The 21,950-nt window shown below is 44.6% G+C and overlaps 1 protein-coding gene across 3 annotated transcripts in view; it reads left to right on the top strand.

Annotated features, from left to right (window-relative positions):
- Positions 1-21,950, top strand: part of LOC135915078 (palmitoyltransferase ZDHHC6-like) — a 56,576-nt gene that overhangs the window by 17,206 nt on the left and 17,420 nt on the right. For 2 of the 3 annotated variants that reach the window (XR_010568503.2, XM_065448059.2), the window contains exons 5-6: positions 10,099-10,302; positions 15,948-16,135. Coding sequence is in view for 2 of the 3 variants with exons in the window: in XM_065448059.2 (XP_065304131.1) it covers positions 10,099-10,302; positions 15,948-16,135 (392 nt within the window). In the remaining variant the exon portion in view is untranslated. The remainder of the gene's footprint in view (positions 1-10,098; positions 10,303-15,947; positions 16,136-21,950) is intronic. The other variant, XM_065448060.2, reaches the window with a different exon arrangement.

Here is a 21,950-nt window from a genome sequence, read left to right as displayed (position 1 = left end):
CCCGCTCTAACATTTAACGCATAGGTGGCCGCATATGTGTACTTCCAGTAGCATGGAATTGCGCAATGTCGATCTACCTTAACTAAGCATACCTTCAAGATTAAAATTCTTACAAACTCCTGGTGATATCGGCTTTATTTCCTCACCACACAGACCACCATATGCACCACCCTGGTTTGTATATCTCGCCAACATGCTATCAGGTGAAGTGGAAGCACGAACCAAAGTAATGCAATGGTGGGACTCAAATTCAAAAAATGTTTTCTCGGTGAAAACACAAAATTACTTCGCTTAAAATTTCTGTTACGAAAGCTGTTATTCTTCTCAATGATATCCACTTTTCTGCTTAGGTATTTTTTCATGGGCCACCTTAGTCTAAGCATTACTAACGTCTAAACATAGACCAAGATAGCATTTCTGCCAAATTCAGGCTTTTATTTTGGAGTCTGGGAGCATCACATAGGTGAAAGTAACACTTTAGAAGATAGAACCTTTTAGTGGCAGTCCTATAAAAGTAATTGCAGGGTTTCTCCCCTGACCATTTCTTGTTAAAAATTTCGCAAGAACGCTAGAATATGCGCGTTTTCACCTTGGTGCTAAGGAGTAAACAATATGAAGTTATTTTGTGAAACTGTTTTATAATCAAAGCGCTGCTATGTTCAGACAATGCAAGACCAAAAATTTTGAAATAATGCGCAGAACGGTCTATTTCTGGCGAATTTCTTTTTTGCACCTGGTTTTCCATCATTTTGTGAAATTCAAATGGTGCTCACGGGTGGCCCAAATTTTTTTTCCGTTCAATATATTTTGGCAAGATACTGTGCAAGTAATGCTTATATAGCTGTAAATTTTCTGTAATTTTTTTATAGAAATGATTTTTCTCAAGCGCCACGATTGGGACAGTTGGTGTGAAATGACCTTACTATAAGCGAAAACAAATGCTAATCTTTCATTTGAAATTCGTGGCCAATGCTCAAGCGCTGCTACGTCATAGATTTCAAACTATATTTCATATTTGGCACATTGTGGAAAGGGACACTAAAAAGAAAATTAAGTAAGTTTAGACTGATAAATATAAAAACTTCATTTAATCAACTTCACGCTAAGAGGTTGATTGCTAAAAAAGAGAATGAAGGCCACACTTGCCTTTTTAAATGTCTCGCCGAAATTCCGATGTCGATACATTTGTGTGATGTTATGTATTTGAAAGTAGGCTGTAGTAAAAGTTCTTGTAACTACCCAAGTTCTCTTTGGTTCATGTATAGTATGTTAACTATGCCCAAGCAAACGCCGTTGAAATCCTTGACGTCACAGCGAGCTTGTGTGGGGACTTCAAGGCAGCGTTGCCATCCATTATGTTGTTTTTGTGTCTTTTCTGACTTGTAAAGCCTCCTCTCATGCTACCAGTGGCTTTTCTTGTATTGCAGAAATTAGTTTTCTGATGCAGTTCAACTTATGTTTCTCATTAATGTCCTTTTAAGAAGCAAAGTTTATCCCCAGTATATAAGTCGACTCTCGTTACAATGGACCCTGATGATCTGACAAAAAACATCCGTTTTATCTGAAGCCCGTAATATACGAAACACCTCACTTCGGAAGCTTTCGTTGAAATTTCTGACAATTTTATTGTAAAGAGTGAGTGATGAACGTCCAAAGTAAAAAAAGAAAAAGTTGCAGTTTTGCTCGAAAGGCGAAGCATCGATTGCGATAGCAAATTAGGCAAAATAAGTGCAGCAGCAGCGCGCGAATTGACCTTCAAGCTGTCTCTCGCTTCAACGCAAACTAAGCGTCAAAAACACAGTGCATACAGAGCTACCGGCACTGGGCTCACTTTGTCCACATCGCAGATCGCTTTGAAGATGAGTCCGTGTGGGCTCGCACCTTGTTCACATCGCAAATTGCTTTCAAGATACAGCAGTCGCACCCGCCGTAAGCAGCAGCTGTCGGAGAAGAACCCCCTTGCTCTCGCCCCCCCCCCCCCCGCCTCACGCACAATAGACGACGACGCGTTTCCGCCCTGCCTTCCTCCTTCACGTGTACAATATTGAGCCGCGGTTGTTGGGTGACCCTCGTAAGTCAGTTGTCAGCTCATGTCGACACGGCAAAACTATGTTTTATAAGCCTAATTTTGAAAAAAATTGCCGCTCCTTATGTCCGCTGTAGCCGATGGACCATTGTAGTGCAGTCCGTCAAAAGCGAACTCTGTTGCACTAATAAAATAGGTAGAACAAACTAAGGTTGGTCCGTTAAATTTCCAAAAGTCTGTTGTAAGCGGGTCCGTTGTAACGAACGTAGACTGTAGTTGGTTAACTTAGTCTGCCTTTCAATTGGACTCTGGTCCAAAAAGGCACCCAAACATGTTAAAACTTCTCAGCAGCAGACAACTTTGCATTTTTCCATCAGGACTGAATTGACAAAAGTTGGATGTTAAAATAATAAGATGCGTGCTGCTCTCACAACTGACCACAGGGCGGTCAGCAATGTTGACCAACTTGTATGTTCGTCGCTGAAAATTGTCATTGTGATCACTCATGAGTGATCAAGTGTGTGAGTCACTATATATTTCACTCATAGCTCTTCTACAGAAGCTGAGGTGTGTCACTGTCTACCCTATATTGTGCAGAGAACAAAAGCTGCTGGCTTAATCTGTGTCTTGAGGCCCCTTTAATGTTATTTGATTGTGGAAGACTGCAGTAATTAATTAAAAAATCAGCATATTGCTCAAACATGCTTGCATGGAAATTTTCGCTTCATTTCTGGTTCCACGGCACACTTTTTTGTACCTTATTGGTATAAGTGACCCCTGGCAGCATAGCACCTTTAGTGTTGGACATAGTATAAAAAATAAACACGTAGATTGTATTGCAACACATGCTTAAAGGGCCCCTCACCAGGCCCTATAGCAAATTTTGGTTATACGCTGGAAGTTGTTATGTGTCCTCTAGCAAGTGTTCTGCCGAAAACAATTTTTCAGATCGGCTCATTAATAGCCCAGATAGAAATATTTCAGTGCTGTGAACCCATGATTTCAGCAGGAAGGCTCCACTGCCATGCAAGACGCTCTCTCCACTCGCCCTATCTAGTCTACGCAAGCGAAATTCCTTCCCTGCATTCTCCCATACTGGACCTTGAGGATCGCGTGATGCATGTGTCACAGGCCCCGCCTTCTTTTCTTTTCTTTTTGCTCCTCGCTTTCTTTTTTCTGTGTACGCACTGCCGCCGACCGTGTTGCGTGCGAGCTGTTGTCTCATTCGCACAGCGCACAATTTTGTGCGCTGTGCACAAGGAAACAAGACTAGCAGTATAATTCAGTGCTACACGAATACTGAGGCAGAACAAGCGGATTGCAGAGTGTGATCACGCGCTGAAACACGTTAAAAAATGGCATAGTTTTGGTACCTGCACACGTAACAGCACGACCGTGGGAACAAGCACACGAAGCGGAAGTACATCTCTCTTGCTTTGGTGCAAAGTAAAACAAAAAAGCACGTAGACATTCCGTTTGTGTGTTTTATTATTTCTCTTAACTTCAATTCGTCAATTCAAGCAACAGATCACACAGATAACAGATGTTGCCTTGAATAATTCTCGAAGTCACGTGTCACCACGAGCAGCATCACACTGCAGACACGATTGTGTAGACGCAGGGGCACGATTATGTCACCGTCCAGCTTGGAGCGTGGTCGTCACGAAGGAAAGGGTAAAACAGCGTTCAGATTGAAATTTCAGACCTTTCCGCGGCGCGTAGCAATGTAATACTTTGCAGACAGGATTGTTATCACATAATGTATGCTCTGCGCTTGTCAGCCCAAAATGGCCAGTCCTGGTCAGGGGCCCTTTAAAATTAATAACTTCTCATACAACTGTCCTTTAGCGTTGCCCCATTGTCTAGCAGGCATCACAACCATTAATGTAGACAAAAAATATTCTCATCGCTGTTTTATTTTGTAGTTATGTTATTACGGGGGAGATGTTTGAACAAGAGGTTTATTTACACTCCCTGGAAAGATGACAAGCAGGGCCACAACAACAAAGATGAGGAACCAGGCCAGACATCATCCTCCATCTTATCTTCTACGCTTCAACAGCTACTTCTACCTAACACTGGCTTATAATCGGCTGGTAACAATATTATTTCTATATTTTAGTTAAACTTGCAAATTAATTTAGTTATTCAGCCAATGTGAACTGCTTTTATTTTACATTTTTCGAAGAGAGTCATACTTATTTAATATTTTGAACATTGTCACACATTTTTTAAGGGACGGTGGAAATAGATGTGGTGCTCAAGAAATGCTAGTTACTCATAAGGTTTGACTAATCACCGTTTGCCTTTTCAATTATAGCAAAGTTAGAATCTGTACTAGAAAGGTGGGATTACTGTAATCTCTCTATCTGTAACTGTTTTTATGGTGCTGGTAGGTGAATGTTTATTTATTTATTTTTTTATTTATCTTGATGGTACTTATGACCCACGGACATTTCTAGGCTGGAGGAGCTAAATAGTAACGACAAATGTCTAACACATTCATTTTTTAGTGCAGAGTAAATGTAAGAAGAAGAAGTAACTGAAACAATACTCTATGTGAGTGTAGGAAGTAAAGAAAAAAACAATTAAATGTGCTTAAGAGGAAGCTTTAGCTTAGGCCCAACTCCAACGCGGCCTATTTAACTACATGTAAAATGCAAACACGTTTTTCTGAAATAACCCCTGGACCAATTTTAATGAAATTTGTTGCATTTGAAAGAGAAAGCTAAATTCTAGTGACTGTTGGAAGCAGAATTTCAATTTAGAGCCTGAATTTTGTTAAAAGATGTTTCAGAAATCCAAAAGTTTTAAAAAGATAGAAGCATAAAGTTTACAAATTAAAGTTCTGCATCATGAACGATATCACAGTTCTGTAAACGGCATCAACTAGATCATTGAAAGCAGACAAATTCTATATGTCAATTTATATCTTACGTGAATTAGTTACCTTGTGTACAAGGTTTCTGCAAAAGCTGTATTTCTATATTACAAAATTTTTTTAGATTCATGTGTAACGTATCAATTTTGTCTGCTTTAGATGTGCTATTAGGTGCAATTCACATAATTGTGATATCATTTTTCATTGCTGAGTTAGAGTTGTAAACTTGATAATTTCGTTTTCTGAAATGTTTCTATTTTTGCCACTTTTTAATAAAAAATTGATGACCTAAATAAAAAATTCAAAACCAGCAGTCACTAGATTTAAAATTGTTCTTTTAAAATGAACAAAGAAGACTTGGCATGTACCTCGAGCCCTGGTCGACGACACCCACACCAAAACCCAACAAAGACATACAATTCACTGACTAATCCACAACTATGGCAGCACAGAGGATCAGCTACTCCAAGAACTTCAGACGAAGCTACACGGCTCAGCTAACCCGCAAACCACTGCCACCGACCTTTCCACCCCTAGGGAGCGCCGAACAAAGAGCTAGATCGGCCTTTCACACAGGCAGAGTTACAGGTGGCCCTCTCTAGGCTAACACGCAATACGAGCCTGGGAAAAGACAGAGTCACCAACAAGCACCTTCGACAGCTACCCCCTCAGGCGCTGACGGCTCTCCTTTGGTACCATAACGACTGCTGGATTGAGGGTGAGCTACCAACAGCCTGGAAACACTCGGAGGTAACCACGGTACCCAAGCCAGGCAAACCCATCTCCATCGCAAATCTCCACCCCATCTCCCTTACGTCCTGCGCCGGGAAACTGCTTGAACACATGGTCAACGAGCAGCTCACCCCACATCTCGAGGAAAACGATCGCTATCCGCACACCATGTTCGGCTTCCGCCAGATGCTCTCCACGCAGGACGTCCTCTTCCAGCTAAAAGAAGATATTCTTGACCATTTGAGCAAAAACAGCAAGTCTTCCATTCTAGCTCTAGACGTAAAGGGCGCCTTTGATAATGTGAGCCATGAAGCCATTCTCCGTAACGTAGAAGATATCGACTGCAGTGCCAAAACATACGCCTACATGAGCGCTTTCCTCACCAACCGTACGGCCACGGTGGGCATTGCCAACCTCCGGAGCAAGACATTTCATCTACCTAACAGGTGTACACCACATGGTTCAGTAGTCTCACCACTCCTCTTCAGCGTTGCCCTCCTCAAACTTCCCCGCCTCCTAGACACCGTCCCAGAGATATTCCATGCTTTATATGCAGATGATATCACACTGTGGACGAGAGGCGCGAGCATGGGCAAACAGGAGACTTGTCTTCAGGAGGCGGTCAACATCATCGAATGGTACCTCAACACCTGCTGCCTCCACTATGCCCCGGATAAATCCGAGCTGTTAGTACTCGGGGCACGCACCTAGAGCCGGCCCCCAAGCCATGACGCACCGAACCCACAAGTCCTTCTTCAGGGAGTCCCGATACCGATGGTCGGCTAACTCGGAGTCCAGATACACAAGGACGGGTCCAGCTCCACCACACTCCCCAGGCTACATAACACCGTGGCACAGCTTACTCATCTGATACGGCGGGTGGCCAATCGCCGCAATGGCCTCAAAGAGCATGACACCTTGCGAATGGTAGAAGCCCTCCTTCACAGCCGCATTACATACGGAACTCCTTACCTCAACCTGAAGACAGCCAAAAAACAAAAGCTAAACCTCCTAATACGAAAGGCCACGAAGCTCGCCCTAGGACTACCGACAACCGCCTCACTGACTGATTGCTTCGCATGGGAGTTCCCACCTCCTGGGAAGAACTCACGGAAGCGCACCTCATCAACCAGATGGAGAGACTTATGCTCACAACCACAGGCCGAGCAGTCCTCCGACGCACAGAAGCTCTGAGAACGTCTACAAGTTCTTCAGATACCTCGGAACATGCATCCACAACATCACCGAGGCAGACGGCTCGCCAGGGTTAACGCCATCAGACACAAGCACCGTAAGGACATGCAGGCACGCTACGTGGACGCAGCCAAGTATTCGAGCCGAAATGCCTTCACCATCAGCGTCACAGACTACGGGGGTACGACACTGACTTGGCGACAATTCTCGCCAAGCGTGCCGACACAGCTGAGGAGGCTGGTATAGCACTCGCCACCCGTACAAGCGAGGATGGCTTAGTGGTCTTCACCGACTCTCAAATAGCGGCACGCATCTACGTGAAGGGCAGGATCTCCATCAAAGCGATCAACATAATGAAGCGTGGTGACACTCCTCCCCCCTACATCTGCATCATGTGGTTTCCGGGACACGAGGGACTCGAGGGGAATGAAGCAGCATACACCGCGGCCCGCGCAAGCGTCAACGGGGCCTCCTCACACGAGATTCTAGGCATGTCCCACCCACCCAAATCAGCGGCGGAAACGAAAACAATACCACTAACTTATCAAGCACTACTGCAGCACTATCAGCTTAGACATAGGGTATACACTCCACCACATCCAAAATTAATGAGAAACGAAGGCACCGACTACAGGCGACTCCAGAGCAATACCTTTACCCATGGAAGCTTGCTGCATCATTTCCACCCGACGCTATACAGCTACACCTGTCCACACTGCAATGTGCCAGACACCCTGGCACACCTCCTACTGCAATGCAAGAAAACCCGAGCAAGCATCACAGCGACACAACTAGTAGCAGCAGACGCAGACCCATACCTCCCCGCTGAAACGTGGGAGGCTGCGATCTCCAAGCCGGACCTGGTCGACCAGCACAAACTCGTCGCCCGGGCCCGGAGGGCGATCTAAGCCAGAGGGTTCCTGGAATAAGGGACCCTCCCACCTCGACTGACAAGTCACTGCTTCAAATAAAGGTTTCATTCATTCATTCATTCATTCATTCATTCATTCATTCAAATGCAACAAACCTCGCCAAATTTGGTGCAGTGGTTGCTGAGAAAAACGAATTCTCCTTTTACATGTATTTAGATGGGAGCACCTCTGCTAAAGCTTCCTCTTAAGCTTGCTCTTAAAAAGTGACATATGTGTTGATTAGTGTGGTAGACTTTCTTTAACACAAATCTGAACTGTTTTGGAATTGTTTTATTGGGAGGTCACCTAAACAGAGCTGCACATTATGTATTGGAAGCTTTACAAGGATCCCAAAACTTATCGAATTGTGCTTAACAAGGGGTCTTAAGAGGAAGCTTTAGCTTGGGCGCAACTCTGATGCTGCCGATCCAAATACTTGTAAAATGCAGAAAGGCTTTTCTGAGGCAACCCTTAGGCTGATTCTAATGAAATTTGTTGCATTTGAGAAAGAAAGGTAAATTTGAGTGACTGTTGGAAACAAATTTGTGGTGTAGGTCCCGAATTGTTTTAAGGAAATTCACAAAAATCAGTAAGTTTAAGGAAAGTAGAAGCACGTAATTTACAAATATGTAATTCTGCACCAAGAAGATATCTCAGTTCTTTAAACTGCATCTGTTAGAACATCAAAAGCGGACAAATGTGATATAAACTTAAATCTTACATGAATTTCTTAGGTACAATGTTTGCAAGGATTTTGCGAAAGTCCTACTCACTTATTAGTGGTCATGTATAATACATCAATTTCGTCCACTTTAGATGTACTATTAGTTGCAATTTATAGAATCGGGAATTTCAAGAATTGCCCATTGCCGAGTTACAGAGCTGTAAACTTGATAGTCTCGTTTTCTGAAAATACGATTTTCAACAATATTCATTCAAAATATCCACGGCTTAAATAAAAAATCTGCTTCCAACACTCACCACATTTTAACTCTTCTATTAAGTGCAACAAACCTCATCAAATTTGGTGCAGTGGTTGCCAAGAAAAATTATTTCTCCTTTCCCATGTATTTAGATATGAGCCCCTAGCTAAAGCATCCTCTGACAGGAAGTCTGCAGCATTGTCTAAAATCTGCTCAATACTGCATACAGTTTAGGGGTGGTATACACTCGCTGTGCCTTTCTCAGTGGTTTTCAGATTTAACTGTCACTTCTGGAAAATAGAATACAGACTGTTCAATTTGTGATAAGAATCAGGAAATTAGGAGCCCGATAAATAACTACCTTTGAAGGTAGTTGTCACTGAAGCCACTGTCACTGCAGCCAAGGGCAGTGCAGGGGAATTGAGAGACCTTATTTTAGAGTAGCATTAGTTTCATGTTGCTTTTTTGTGTGCGTGTTCATATTTATGAATATTCTAAAGCCAATGATAGTGGAAGGAAAGGCATGCCATTAGTAGGGGTTCAAACCTGCAACCCTGGATGGCAAGCACCAATCTCTACCACTTGAATTATGGTAGTGGCTGTCCCTCCCTCCACATGTTGTTTTCTTATGTACATATGTATTTAGCTGCCTCTTTAATGTTTTGGCCACCATCACTCAGTTCCATGTTATGCATGAACATTCTTTTAATGAGCAAGCAAATGGGTCATCATCATCATCACCATCAGCCTATTTACGTCCTCTGCAGGACGAAGGCCTCTCCCTGTGATCTCGAATTACCCCTGTCCTGTGCCAACCAATTCCAACTAGCACCCGCAAATTTCCTAATTTCGTCGCACCCACCCAGTCTTCTGCTGTTCTCTACTGCACTTCCCTTCTCTTGATACCCATTCTGTCACCTTAATGGTTTAATGGTGTTCTAATCTGTGCATTACATGACCTGCCCAGCACCATTTATTTCTCTTAATGTCTGTTAGAATATTGTCTATAAATGGGTAATAGATGTTTATTGCTGCACATTAGGCTGCCAGATTCGAGACACGCAGATTTGATCCCAGTGGTTACATGTTGTCTTTCACTTACAATTCCTTTTTCTTCCTGTACAAAAGCATGAAATGAACATTCCCCAGCAAATATCCTTTTTTTTTTTCTGTCCTTGGCTTGGTCACTCTTGGCTTCTGTGGTAGCTGCTAAATAGAGCCCCTACATTGCTTTTCACTGCCATTCACTTGAACATATATATTGCTGATGTGCTTCCTGCATTTTAATTTTGACATTGAGGTTGGCCCAGACAACTGCATTTTTCAATTTGCCTTGTACTTCCTCAGCTGTCATGATTATTTTCTGCTACATGTTGCAGACCTTGTAGCTGCTTTTTTTGGCATTCTCTTTGTTACCTACTATTTGTGCAGCTCAAAATTATCATTCGCAACGAGACGACTATTGAGAACTGGATTGTGGCCAAGGCTCAGATGCGAGAGCGTGATGAGGAAGACGACTTTGTCTATCCATACAACCTGGGCGTGGCTGAGAACCTGAAGCAGGTCTTTTTGTACCCACTTGGTGATGGCATTACCTGGCCCGTGGTGCCTGGGTGCAACCAGTACACACTCACTGTAAGTCGTAGCCCTTTTGCATTTCCTGTGTAGTAGTTGTGCTGGTTCACTTTTTAGATTGCTTTACTCTTCAGGACATGTTCCCAAAAAACCTCACCAACCAAGAGTTTTACAAAAAATGGTTCCTCAATTAAAGTCCACCCTGAATCACCAGTCACATTTGCCACTATTGCCGCTATTGTCACAGTGGCTCTATTCAGCGGTTCAACAACAAATTAGTGTAGCTAATATTGCAGACAGCCTGTGAATGCTGCGTCTTCTGTGAGTGCACATGTTTCAGGATCGAGCCGCCATGTGTGAAAGCCGTTAGCCAAACCTACTTATCAGAGTAATAAAGTGCTCAGAAAACTTAGTTGTTATAAGTGATTATTGTTATAGCTGTATTGCATGGGAAAAAAATACAGCGCAAAAATAAAACATCGTAGACAGAAAGTAAGGGCAAAGGTCTTACTACATGCATTGCATAATGGTTGGTTCCTTATAGTCAGCTTCGACTCAATATAATATTGTTATGCAGCAAAGCATGTACAATGTATAGTGTTGAAGCATATGCTGTGCAGCGAAGCACACAAGCCGAGTGAGGGCACTGTGTAATGCGGTAAAGCTGACTATAGAGAACCAACTACAGTCTACGCTCGTTACAACAGACCCGTGTACAACAGACTTTCGGATATAACAGACCATATTTCTGCCTTAGTTTGTTCTATCTATTTTGTTAATGCAACGAAGCTCACTTTTAACGAACCGTGCTATAACGGACTATTGACTACAGCCGATGAAATCAGCGGCAATTTTTTTCAAAATCGGGTGTATAAAACTTACTTTTACTGTGTCGACACGAGCTGACAACTGACTTGCAAGGGTCAGCCGACGACCGTGGCTCAATATCGCATGCACGAAGGAGGAAGCCGGGATGGAAACGCGCCGTCTTTCGCCTGCGAAGCACGAGGTGGGGGGGGGGGGGGGGGGAGGCGAGAGAGTTCTACCCGGCTGCTGCTTACTGCACGATCGCCATATCTTGAAAGCGATCTGCAATGTGGACAACGTGCTCGCCCACGCGGGCCCCGTTTCTTGAAAGCAATCTGCGATGTGGACAAAGTGCGCCCAGTGCCGGTAGCTTCGTATGTGCTGCGCTTTCGACGTTTAGTTTGCGTTGAAGCGACAGACAGCACAAAGGTCAATTCGCTTGCTGCTGCTGCCACGCTTATCTTGCTTAATTTGCTATCGCAATCGATGATTCGCCTTTCGGGTGAAACTGTGTCTTTTTTGTTTATTTTTATTATGGAAGTTCGTCACTCACACTCTGCAATAAAGCTGTTAGACATTGCGACTGAAGTTTCGGAAGTGAGGCGCTTCAGATATTACGAACTTCAGATAAAACTGATGTTTTTTTCCGGACTACCAGGGTCCGTTGTAACGAGAGTAGTGCAGCCACTGAGTAGCCAGGTTTAATTGTTATAACCAATAATGTGTCATAGAAACATTGTAGTAGGTGGTTCATTTTACCATAGAACACATGTAGAAAGTAACAGTGCCATGGTATCTCATTGTTATATCCGATACGTTATTATAACCGTTATTGTTGTAGATGGGTTCGAGTGTATTCACATTGTTCCCAGAGCCTGTCTTACATGCTGCGATCTTGTGATACAAAACACTCTGGATTGGCTTGTTTTTTCTTGCATTAACAATTTTACGATATGGCAGTGTCACATACTTACCGACCACAATATCTGCAAATCGGCATGCCTCCCATGCTCTTCTCATCACTGAAACACCAGCATGGCATGCACGGTGCATGTCCCCGTGTCAAATGAAGCATGCCAAGTTGGTGTTTAAGGAGTACCTTACCACACACAAATCTGCATGTGTGTTACCAACATGCAAATGTTTTAATTAAAGGAATGTGAAATTAATGACAGTTCACTTTACTGGACACAGAAGTTTTTTGAAAACCGAACTTCGAATCACCATCCAAATTAACACGTTACATCTGTCTTGGTGCTTTACTGAATCTTCATGAACCCCTCTGTGTGGTCTATGTGGACGCGGCGGAGTACGCAAATGGACAGAGTATGTCGATAGTTGCTACGAGTCTAGAGGGTGACTGCAGAGTTAGTGGGACGGTGAAAACATAGAAGGCAGAGGTGGCAGAGGAAGCTGCCTTAGCACTGGCAATAGCCTCCACGGAAGCCAACATCGTAGTAAGCGACTGCAAGACAGCAGTCAAGAACTATGCAAAAGGAAGAATCTCGCCGGAAGCACTCAGAATTTTAAACAACTTTCGTGAAGATCGCGACATTCACATTATATGGGCACCTGCACACTCCTCCCTTCCCGGGAACGAAATAGCGCACAACCTGGCTCGAGAACTGACAGGCCGAGCAGGTGACACGCAACAAATACTGGGAACGGAGAGAGACCGGATGACCAGCTTTAACGAGATCACCAAACACTATAAATTGGGAAGGGCCCATTTCCCCCTGGCACACTCCTCGTTAAATAGACGGCAAGCGACAGCATGGCGCCTCTTACAAACAGATACATATCCGAACCCGGTGGCCTACCACCGCTACTACCCGGACCTTTACACGGATAGATGTAGATTCTGTGAAGAAAGGGCGGACCTACAACACATGGTATGGGCTTGTCCTCGTACACCCATACAGAATAAAATAATTAAAACCAGAGAGCAGTGGGAGACCGCGTTGCTCAGCTGTGCACCGGAAGACCAATGCAAGGCAATCCAGCAGGCCGAAGATGCCGCCAGGGCCCAAGGGCTCGAGGCCGTCATTTAGGTAGAGGCCTAGGTCTCAAATCTGCTGTGCACAAATAAAGTTTATTCCTCCTCCTCCTCCTCCCCTCTGTCATCTATGGAACATTATGATTTAATAGTCAGGCTTTTTTTTGTGCATGAGAACATTAGATGCCAGTCCTACGTGGTGGCCTTGCATTCTCCCACTCAGCCTGCACGACTCAAGAGCAGCTACTAGTTGTAAAGTTCCGATCTAGTTCCCAAGATTTAAACTTGCTAAGCTATTAACTGTATTTACTCAATTCTAACGCATACTTCTTGTTTTTGTAAAAATTTACTAAAAAATGGCACACACATTAAATCCTAGTAGGAAAACAAAACTACAATAGCAACCAGCTATCATCACATGCATTAAACATATCTGTAGTCCATTCTACACATTGCTTGAACTGTATGAGCTGCAGTATCTTTGTGCCCACTGGATAAGTTCATTAAGGTATACGTTACAGTTGCTATAGTAAGTATGCCATGGTCTGCAAGGCGTTTAAGAAATGCAGTATGTCTAATGTCATAGACAACATTGAAGATGAGAGGCTCTGGGCTGTTCATAGTGATAAGGAGGCCTCTGACAGCAACAATAAGTGATGCCCAATCCATGGTAGATTGGGCACAATAATTTATCTTTGTGTAAGTAAAAACAAATTGCCATTGCTCCCTCTTTACCATGAAAAACTGATGAATGAGCAATCTAGCATTTGTAATTTTTCTTGAAGTATGGAAATTGGAGGATGTGTTTGCATTTTTCATTTCTTGCCATGAAAAATTGTGCTTACCCGCTGCTGTGGCTTAGCGGCTAAAGGTGTTGCGCTGCTGAGCACGAGGTCGCGGGATCAAATCTCGGCCGCGGCGGCTGCATTTCGATGGAGGCGAAATGCAAAAAACTTTTGCGTCCCGTGCATTGGGAGCACGTTAAAGAATCCCTGGTGGTCAAAATTGATCCGGAATCCCCCAACACGACGTGCCTCATAATCAAATCGTAGTTTTTAGCATGTAAAACCCCGAAATTCAATTCAAATTGGCACTTGTTACAATAGAGGTTGCATTATAATGCAGTTAAAACAATATGCAGCAGAACCTCGTTCATTTGTTAAAAAAAAACCTCGAGAAATAACGCATTAACCGAGAGAACGTACGATCCAAAGTAAAAAAAAAATTGACAGACTAAACCATTATTGACATATACGTAATGCGAAGTGTTGCACGGTTCGTTGCAGCATGAGACGCCGACGCGCGTCGAGCTGGTGTTGCTCCCGCGGCCCGAGGCGCGTTTTGTTGTTTTCCTATTGCGCTGTGTTTTAAGAAGCCGACGGGAAACCGAAACGAAATCGAGCTGGTGGGCGACGCTGGATGCCACCGAAGCGAAATGTGATGCCCGCATCCCGTCGCCTGCAGCAGGGAACGGCGGCGCGTTATCGCCTACTAAACGCGTGCAGTACACTAGCAATCACACTACGCGGACTACGCACCACGCGCTGTAATATAGATAGGTAAAGATGCTTATCGCAATAAGTTTGGCAGCGATAGCTGTGAATGCGGAGCGCCACGACCCAGGTGGAGATTTGCTGGTACCGCAATAAAAAACTGTGCGCGCTGCCGTTTTCACGTGAGACGGGCTGCTATATGTTGTTCTTAATCGCGTGCCTCGTGCCTTTTCTTGTTCACATGGAATCTAGTGGCCAGAAAACGTATACGATCGCAGTATGCAGCATATGGAACGGCGGCGCTTTTCGGTTATCGCCTGTTAAAAGCGTGCGCTACGCTTCCGACGGCACCAAGCGCTGTGAAACAGAAGATGCGTATCGCAATAGGATTAGCGGTGATAGCTGTGAATGCCGTGTGCAACGACCGCAGAGAAGATTTGCTGGTAGAAAAATGAGAAACCAAGTGCGCGCCGGCGCTTTCACGTGAGACGGGCGGGCGAGTATTGCGGTGAAGCTGCCGTGGAGGGCAGCTATATACTTTTCTCGATCGCGCGCACCTTGCGCCTTTTCTTGTTTACATGGGATCTAGCAGCCGGAAAACGTATCATACGATCGCAGTTTGGCGACGTATTGAGCGTTGATGCCCAAAAATCGTGTTTTCCGGGAACGCATGAACCGGTAAAAAATGAGTAACTTTTTTGGGTAATTTTTGTGTTCTCAATTGTGAACGTTGGCGCCGGGAAAACGTACGTAACGGGAACGTATCAACGAGGTTCTGCTGTATCTGGGGTGTCACTGAGAGGAAGACTAGTAAACAACCATACAATATGCAAAATTCGATCACCAAAGGCCGTTACTATTGTGGAGAAAAAGTCAACACTAACCTTCATCATCTGATCTGATTGTGTAGCAGCTTCAGGAAGCACATTCAGTCAATTATTGAGGCTGAAGATAATTTTACTGTACAGTTTTTTTTTGGTAATGGCAGAAAAACAACTAGTCTGCCAAATTTTGTGCAAAAGTTTGTAATTTTTAAGATACCTTTTCTTGAAGTCATGATGTCCTCAAATTCCTCATCCCACCTGATATTGAAACAGCATGCCTTAATGATTATGTGAAGGAGGCGTCAACTCTGCCACAGCAGCTCTAGTTACCATTTCTGATAACTGGCAGCTTGATGTACATGAAGCACAGTAGGCAATAAGTCAACTACAAATAGTCATACATGATGTACTCGAAATTTGTGTGGTTACAAGTCTTAATAGTAAGCCTATAGCACGGCTTAGGCTGGCCGTTACATGCCACATAGTCATATCCCTGGCTGCTTCCAGTTACAGCCAGTTGACCTATCATCACACATATGCATGTACGCATGCATTTCTTTTTAATTTGCTCACTTTTTTTTGCAGGTTGAGCAAATTCTTCAGAAGCATGACAAGCGGCTACGAACCCGCCTGTACACTGTGGTACACCCATATCGTGGCTCCTTTTTCCCAATATCACATGGCTGCTCTGTTTGCATGACGACACCACTCACTGATGAGCCCCGCATTGCAGTCAGCCCTGGTGACCGTGTTCTTGTAACTCGGTGGAAAAAGTGAGTATTTGCTTTCCTTTGGTCATGAACTTTTTTGCTTGCTTGTCCATGTTCCCATGCCTATTCACTGCCGTTTTCAATGGTGCTTTGTGTGAACATACTTGATAGTGATTTGTGTGAACATCCGAGTTTCAGCAGTTTACGGCTATTGCGTGAAGTGAGCAAATGAGCCTGTGGATGGCATCTCAGCTATCACAACGACGTGAATTTTGCTAAAAGGTGATATATAGGCTTTGGAGCAAGTTCGAGGGTATTTTTTTTATGTATTTGTTGCTAAAAACAGCTGACGATAGTGAATAAGAGGACTGTTAGTGTGTGTACATATGTTCTCTTTCCACTACATTTTTGCTACAATCAGCAGGTGCACCTTCAATGCAAGCAGTCCTGTCATTACCTGCCGCCCCCCCTCCCTCCCCCATGTCATAGTGCCCGTTTTGTTCACGTGTATGCAGTTTGTCTATCGTAGTCACTGTGCCCAGCAGCAGAACACCATAGACACTAAGCCACCGTGGAGGTGAGAATCTCGGCAGAAGTGGACACCATATGGAGGCAGTATGCACATCAAAGAAATTTACTGTGGTCAAAATTAAAAACTCCCCCGATGGCACCTGTCATAGCCCACAATACAGCTTTGGAACATGAATTGTCTTCAGTTAGTATGTTTGCATAACCCTTTCCGGAAGAAAAACGAGCTGAGCTCATCATGCGCGCACTTAATAAAAATGTGCGAAGAGCCCAACTCGTCCAGCGCTGTTTTACTTCTCATGCAGCCCTCAGGACGATTTGAGCCCGTCCTCTGCTCTGTGGTTGTTGTAGACAACACTAGATGGTGTAAGGTGTCTGTTGAAGACTGAAGTTGCAAACAACTTTTTTATTTTTTCTCTCTTTTTGTTATTGTGTCATCAGCTGTCTATTTCAAAAGAGCATCCACTATGGGATACGTCATTGCTTTGAGTAGCGTTGAAAAAAAAAAAAAGGAAGTGTGGTGATTCAGAGAGTTGAGCTTCTTTGAGAAAGAGCGATTCTGCAATACAGAGTGTTGTGTTGAAACATGTAAATAAGAAAATCCAAAATGTGTAGTGAAACCAACCCTATGTGTACCCGCCGTGGTTGTTTAGTGGCTTTGGTGTTGTGCTGCTAAGCATGAAGTCGCAGGATGAAATCCTGGCCACAGTGGCCGCATTTCGATGGGGGCGAAATGCAAGGACACCCATGTACTTAGGTTTAGGTGCATGTTAAAGGGACCTTGAAATGATTTTGATGAGTTTGTACTGAGTCATTAGAGTAGCTCCTTCTGATCATTAAATGATGCATCTAAGTGCTCCATGTAAAGCGTGTAATTTATTATAAGGTTTTAAAAATGTACATCGCTGCCGATCGCAGCACACTGCTTAGCGGAATTTTCAGCCACCCCTACCCATATGACGTAAATCGCCTAATTGACGTCAGTAGGGCGAGCTATCCGATTCGCTGCCCAGGGTGCGTCATCGATAATTTTTCCACCTTTATGGTGAACAAATGATGTTCGTAATAGTTGGAATGTTAGTTAATTTGTTTCTATAAAAATGTGCAAGAACAATTTCCCACTACTCTTAAGCACTTCTGGCACACAGCAAGCGTCGTCTGCTTTTGTTACGTGTCCCATTTTGATGAGAGTTCCGCGGTCAGAGTCGGTCTCAGTCTTTTCGCGAGCACTATGATTCGACTTTGTTGCGTTGCGGGCTGCAAACATAGGGACTGGCAATATGTCAAGCTGTGACATATGTCCCTCTACAAGGCAGCAGACGAGGGGACTGGCTGCAGCGCGTCGGACTGCTGCTATCCGATCAGCACTAGGATTTGCGTTTTGTGGCCGTCACTTTACACCGGAAGATTACTAACGCAATAGCGTTTTAGTCTGGTATTAGGATAAACGGATATTTTAGTTTTAGTCTGGTATTAGGATAAACGCAAGCGCAAGAGGACAGGGCCTGGCTGTTTGACCTTGTCGTTTCACGAGATGAGCAGAAGCGCAAATGTGAATGGTCTGCACGGTGCAGCCACCTGGTGGCACAGAGCTCAGCCACACACAGTAAAAGTAACAAAATGTATTCTTCTTTGCTACTGGCGTAAATTTTTTGCAGGAGTGTAATCGTTAACACAATGTTTTTATAAATGTTTACGATGTTTTACACTTCGTTAGAGCAACATTAGCACTTTGTTTGACTTGTTAAGCTCTGCGCCAACGGGTGGCTGGACCGTGCAGACCGATCAGGCCGCTCACATACGTCTTCGCTAAAGTTCCTTCATCAAGTTGAGTTTATGCCTCCAGCCATCCGTCGAAACACCCAGTTTGCCTATGGTTACCGGAGTACCAGACACGTTCAGCGCTGCGACAGAATGCTCGCAACACACGCTCTGCTTCAATAGCTCTCGCTTGGAGTCTACTGCCAAGCAGCTGGCAGAGAGTTTGGAGAGGCTTTGCGCGCTCGCTCCTAGAGAACCGGAAGTCAATGACACGGCTTGCCAACATGACGCAGAGCCAGTGAAGGCGGAGGTTAGCCCCGATCACTTGGCGAACGAGTTGAGGAGAAAATGCATGACTATTGAGGAGGGTAACTTGTAATTGTCCGTAGCTCTCTTAATATGAAATGTTTCACACAAATTGTGGTGCAGATGGTTAACTTTAGCTCTACTCTACACGTGTACAAAATTTGTCCGAACCATTTCGGGGGCCCTTTAAAGAACCCCAGGGGGTCAAAATTAATCCGGAGTTCCCCACTACAGCATCCCTCATAATGAGATCATGGTTTTGGCACGTAAAACCCCGTAATTTAATTTTTTTAACCTGTGTGGAGTGAAGGCCACCTTTGTCACATTTACAAAAAGTTTTTATAATTAACTTCATCTTTCTAGCACTACCTTTTACCTGTGTCTTGCTTTATGTTATCAACAGAATCACTTGCATGCAAAAACAGGATTCTGTCCTCGTTGCAAATTCAATATCACAGTGATCAAGCTACCAAAACAACTCAACGTCATCCCAAACCTATGCCGTGCCCTTTTTTTCGAGGACATTATACTCTAAACGAAAGCACCTACTACTTGACAACAAGAACACAATCTACAAGAAGCTGTCAATACTATAGAAAAATACCCCCAAGTTTGCGGTCTCCAGTGCGCACCTGAAAAGTCGGAGCTTCTCGTCCTGAGAGCATGGACACGAGGAAGACCGCCCAACTATATCAAGCCCGATCTTTGCGTCTCCCTCAACGGAACCAAGATCCCTATAGTCGACTCCCTTCGCGTACTTGGACTTCACATCAACAAGGACGGATCAGGGGTGGCCACTCTCCCGCGTCTCCAGTGCGCACTGTCACAAGTTATGCACCTTGTCAAGAGGATCACAAACCAAAAAAGAGGACTCAAGGAGCAAGAGACACTAATGTTGAATTCTAATGGCGGAGTCGGAGCAAGTTTTTCTGCTCGTTTCGGAGCAAGTTTGTTCCAATGACAGAGTGAGGGCGGGAGTAAGGTGTTCCAATGAGAGAGTCGGAGTGGATTCAGAGCGGGAGTCACACCGTGGAGCAGAAAAAGATGCTCCGCCAAAATCGGCGGAGTGGACCGGAACTCTGCGTGACGTATTTCCTTTACCACGTTTGTCTGCTGGGCGGCGCCACCAGTCACGACTCGCGAGGAAGCAAAAGCTGCTGCACGCTTGGCGAGATATTCATTCCGCACTTTTAAAAAACAACAGGTGAACGACACTGAAGAGTCAACTGACCGGTGTGGCGGTTCTGGGAGCAAACAGCGGAAGGAAATGACAACACGCAAGGTACCCTGGGTAACTCGGTGATAGAACTTCCGCTTCCGCCTTGCTCTGGCTGCGCAGGCTGTGTTCCACTCGCGGATTCGGAGGCGTTGCTCTACGCCAGAGTCGAGGGCTCGCTCGCGGAGTCCGTCGGCTGCTCCGACTCCGCCATTGGAATTCAACATAAGCATAATTCAAGCTCTCCTAAATAGCCGTATCAACCACAGAACTCCCTACTTGATACTCAAGCCAGCTGAAATCAAGAAACTCACTGTTGTCATTTGAAAGGCAATCAGAGTAGCCTTGACCCTTGCACCCATGGCATCAACGGAGAAACTCCTCAAGCTCGGCATCCGCAATGCATGGGAAGAGCTTGTTGAGAGTTATAAAATCGGCCAACTAGAGCGGCTCAAGCTCACACCCAGCGGACGTGCAGTTTTGTGCTACCTCATCTACAATGAAAGCTACATTGCAGACACAGACCAGAAAGCAAGAATCCTGCCCGCACTCCGGGACTGTATCAGCGTTGCAAGTATACTGTGCAATATGCATCCAACGTACCATAAGGAGCATCGACAAAGCAGAATCCGTGCACTCAGCAAGAAATATGCAAGACACCCTGATACAAGGTGCACCGATGCTGCCCGGTATATTAAATGAAACACCTTTGCCCTAAGCATCACGGATCACCAAGGCAAAGAACTCGCAGCTGTCACCATCTGAGCAAGAGCCGCCAAGATTGCAGAGGAAACAGCAATCCCTCTGGCAATAACAACTTGCCCTGAAGTAGCATTAACCCTAACAGACTCCCAAGCAGCAGCTCGCAACTATCAAAAAGGACACATACCAGAAACGGCATTCAAAATACTTCGAAATCACTTCGTATGCGCCTCGCTCCCCGACACCCACATCAACTGGGTTCCAGGTCATTAGGGCATGATAGGAAATGAGGCGGTACACGCCGCTGCTCGCGAGCATACCAGCTGGGCTTTCCTGCCATCCCACACCAGGCCGGCCACCAACATTGATGGCATCGCCCTAAAGTACTTCAAGCTTCTGCAACACCACCGACTCGGCAGAAGAACGTGCCCTTCACCACACAAGAATCTGAGCAAAAAGGTAGAAGTCACCTTCCGCCGCCTACTGACAAACACCTACGTATATGAAATGATCATGCACAGACAGTACTCGTACACATGCACCCACTGCAACGTCCCAGACACCCTGCAACACATGGTCCAGGATTGCCCACTGCATGACACATCTGGAGACCCCACCTCACACGCTCCACCAGACGACTCCAAGTAGCCCCATAGAAGCACAACAACAGCACCCCAACTCACCGCAGATCTAAGCCACCACTGAAACGTGGGAGGCCAAGGTTTCGTCTGATGGCCTGGATGACCAACGCAGTCTCGTCACCTGGGCCAAAGAAGCAGCCCAAGCCAGAGGGTTCCTGGTATAGTGAATCCTCCAACCTAGAGTGAACTGGGTCCTGACTCGGATTTCCGTTTCAGAAAATGAAAGTTTAGTTCTCTCTCTCTCTGTTTCATTTTTTTATTAAAGAGTTAATTGCAAAGGGATCAAGTTTAGAGGCATTGTGCATTACTTTATGCCTGTTTTTAAACTTTGCTGCCACGTTTTGAAAACTTTTTTTGTACATTAGCTATGGATGTTACATGTGTGTGAAATATAGTTTTAGAATGTGTCACTATTAATGAATGAAAGATTTCTTTACACCTGATGTAGCAATATGTTACAAATGTTGTGGCTTCATGCTACCACGTGCAGGCTTTTTTGTTAGCATTTTTTGGTAGACCAACTGTCTCTGTCTGGTGGTCGTTTTGGGTTTCGCTCACTGACTACAACAAATTTTATTGCAGCTCCTTAGTTTGCTTCTGACGAATCCTAGTTTGTTCCCTTTATAGCATTATGGTAGAAATAAAGTTTATTTTTATTACTCCGTCTCAACCCCTCGAATTTCCACTGAGCTCATTTTAAGGCTTCACTGAAATCTCTCAAAGA

Source organism: Dermacentor albipictus, chromosome 1 (genome assembly GCF_038994185.2).
Source record: "Dermacentor albipictus isolate Rhodes 1998 colony chromosome 1, USDA_Dalb.pri_finalv2, whole genome shotgun sequence".
Lineage (NCBI taxonomy): Eukaryota > Metazoa > Arthropoda > Arachnida > Ixodida > Ixodidae > Dermacentor > Dermacentor albipictus.
The sequence above is the reverse complement of the archived record's forward strand: the minus strand, read 5'-3'. Positions and strand labels throughout refer to the sequence as shown.